Below are 2,277 nucleotides of genomic sequence, written 5' to 3'. Positions count from 1 at the left end.
AAAAAAAAAAAACCAAACAGGGTCCCCCAGAGTGCTGCAGTGTGTGGCGTGGTTCGCAGATTCACATGGCAGCGATTGCGAAACTAGCTGCCAGGAGGTGGAGGTCTGGTCCACGGGGTACAGGTACTGTCTGCGTAAAAAATAACTTGGGACCTCGAAATCGGAAGATAAACAAACCCAAATCCAGAGACTTCTACCCTCAGCCGTAAGTTTCCACTCAACTTTCCTACAATGTTTTTTTTTGTTTTTTGTTTGTTTGTTTGTTTGTTTTTAGTTTTTCTGACACAGGGTTTCTTCTCTGTAGCTTTGGAGCCTGTCCTGGAACTAGCTCTTGTAGACCAAGCTGGCCTCGAACTCACAGAGATCCACCTGCCTCTGCCTCCCAAGTGCTGGGATTAAAGGTGTGCGCCACCACCGCCCGGCCCCTACAATGGTTTCTTGCTGGAACCGGGAGCCTCTGCCAAACTTCTGCGACCCCTCTGTTGGTCTTTTGTCGCCAATCACGAGGGCGTGGGCCTCGAAGTAGTCCGCTATTGGCTGGAAGCCTGCCGTAAATCTTCAATGTCCAATTAGGATTCACGGGTAGAAGAGTGCCACGCGGATATGGGGTGGACAGGGCGGGGGCGCCTCCAAATCTTGGCTTGGTTCTCTACTCTAAAATGGTTTGTTTCCCTCTTATAAAGACTGTGCCTTCGAAATAGAAAGCTCAGGTATCCCGTGTGCTTGTCACTCCCATCGCAGCTCTTTGCTGAGAGACATCAAGCCCTCAGCAAGATCTGTTAGCACTGGGGGACTCTGACAAAAGGGGCGTGGGTGCCTATAATCTTATTTCAGTTTGCATATGGGCAGCGCCTTAATGCTACTCTCAGATCCCGGTCGCGACAATGGTTCCTGGCCAGGTGCAACCCAGCCCCCCCCCCCCAAACTCCATGGACGGCGTAGGCGGGGCTTGACTGGGCAGGACCAGGATACAAGATCCTGGAGGAAAGAAAAGGTGTAGTGTTTGGGACTTCAGCGGGCTAGGTTGGTCTGGCAGGGCAAAGCTCTCCGAACAAAACCCAGGTAATACCTAGGGGGCTGTTTGCATGATCCCGAACTGAACTTTTGCGAGGGGCTCTGCATGTGAGCGGAGAATGCACGGGAGCCAGAAGCTTGGGACAGCCGCCTCCTACTTTCTATTACCACTCCACTACCCCCACTACCTTCCTACAGGAGCATGGAGTCCGGGTGTCCTGAGTTGCTGGAGCCCCCAGAAGATATCTTCTCAACAGGATCCTTCCTGGAGCTGGGGCTCGACTGTCCTCCGTCAAAGGTTCTGATGGCTTAGGCTTCAAGATCAGGGCCCGCAAGACTGGGAGATGAGGAGGGGCGAGGGGCTGGGGCTGAGTGAGTTTGTTGAATCCAAGTGGAAATGAGATTAAGCCTTAAGCGGCTTCAGTTCTCACAAGGAAAGAGGTCTGCTAAGAGCCCACAAAATAGATATGAACTTTAACTATGTTCATACATACGTCTAAGAAGGAAAAACACCAAAATTGAAGCATAAAGGATACAAGACTAATGTCAGGTAGGACTTTCAAAAATTTCCTCGGACACTCACACTCTCCTTCTATAGGGCCTTCAGAAGAGCGAACCTGACGATCTCCTGAACCTCTTCATTGATCCCAATATGGTGTACTGCTCAGAAACAGCTCCTGGTAGTGACAGTGGTGTCTCGGAGGACCCTAGCTCCCCCGCCCCACAGGCGCCCGATTCCCCCGCCCTCTATGAGGTTGTCTATGAGGCAGGGGCCGTGCAGAGCACTCAGCAGGAAGCGGGGCCAGCCTTCGGACTCATCTCCATCCAGATAGGTCAGTGTCCCTTTTGGGCCCAGCCCTGGCCGTGAGATTTAGGGGAGAAGGTCCCCAAACTGTGCACTGCCCAGTTACTGCTGATTCCTCCCTGTCTCTCTATCCGCCTTAGAGCAATGGAGCTCTGCATTCATGGCGCCTGAGACCTGCACGGTCAGTGGGCTACCCTCTGAGGCTCATAGACACATCCTGCCTCGAGCCAGCACTGGAGCTCCAGCAGCTCCTGACGCCCTGGTAAGTCTTGAGACCCGCTAGAACTGGCGCTCCTCGGAACACGTGTCCTTACATAAATGGGGGCACAGGGGAAAAGGGAGGGGAAGCTAATGAGGAACAGGTTTGTCCCACTTTTGGTGCTGGTGGGTTTGAAGGCCAAGGAGAAACAAGCAATTCTAAGAAGAAGGAAGAGTGGGGAGGAGAGCTGGGGGGGGGG

The 2,277-nt window shown here is 53.0% G+C and overlaps 1 protein-coding gene across 1 annotated transcript in view; it reads left to right on the top strand.

Annotated features, from left to right (window-relative positions):
* The first annotated feature begins 1,024 nt into the window (after positions 1 to 1,024).
* Positions 1,025 to 2,277, top strand: part of Creb3l4 (cAMP responsive element binding protein 3 like 4) — a 6,067-nt gene continuing 4,814 nt past the window's right edge. Inside the window, exons 1-4 of the mRNA XM_005367229.2 lie at positions 1,025 to 1,062; positions 1,213 to 1,312; positions 1,613 to 1,847; positions 1,960 to 2,081. Coding sequence (XP_005367286.1) covers positions 1,217 to 1,312; positions 1,613 to 1,847; positions 1,960 to 2,081 — 453 coding nt within the window. The 5' untranslated portion in view covers positions 1,025 to 1,062; positions 1,213 to 1,216. The remainder of the gene's footprint in view (positions 1,063 to 1,212; positions 1,313 to 1,612; positions 1,848 to 1,959; positions 2,082 to 2,277) is intronic.

The sequence above is a fragment of the Microtus ochrogaster genome, unplaced genomic scaffold (assembly GCF_000317375.1).
Source record: "Microtus ochrogaster isolate Prairie Vole_2 unplaced genomic scaffold, MicOch1.0 UNK16, whole genome shotgun sequence".
Taxonomy (NCBI): domain Eukaryota; kingdom Metazoa; phylum Chordata; class Mammalia; order Rodentia; family Cricetidae; genus Microtus; species Microtus ochrogaster.
The sequence above is the reverse complement of the archived record's forward strand: the minus strand, read 5'-3'. Positions and strand labels throughout refer to the sequence as shown.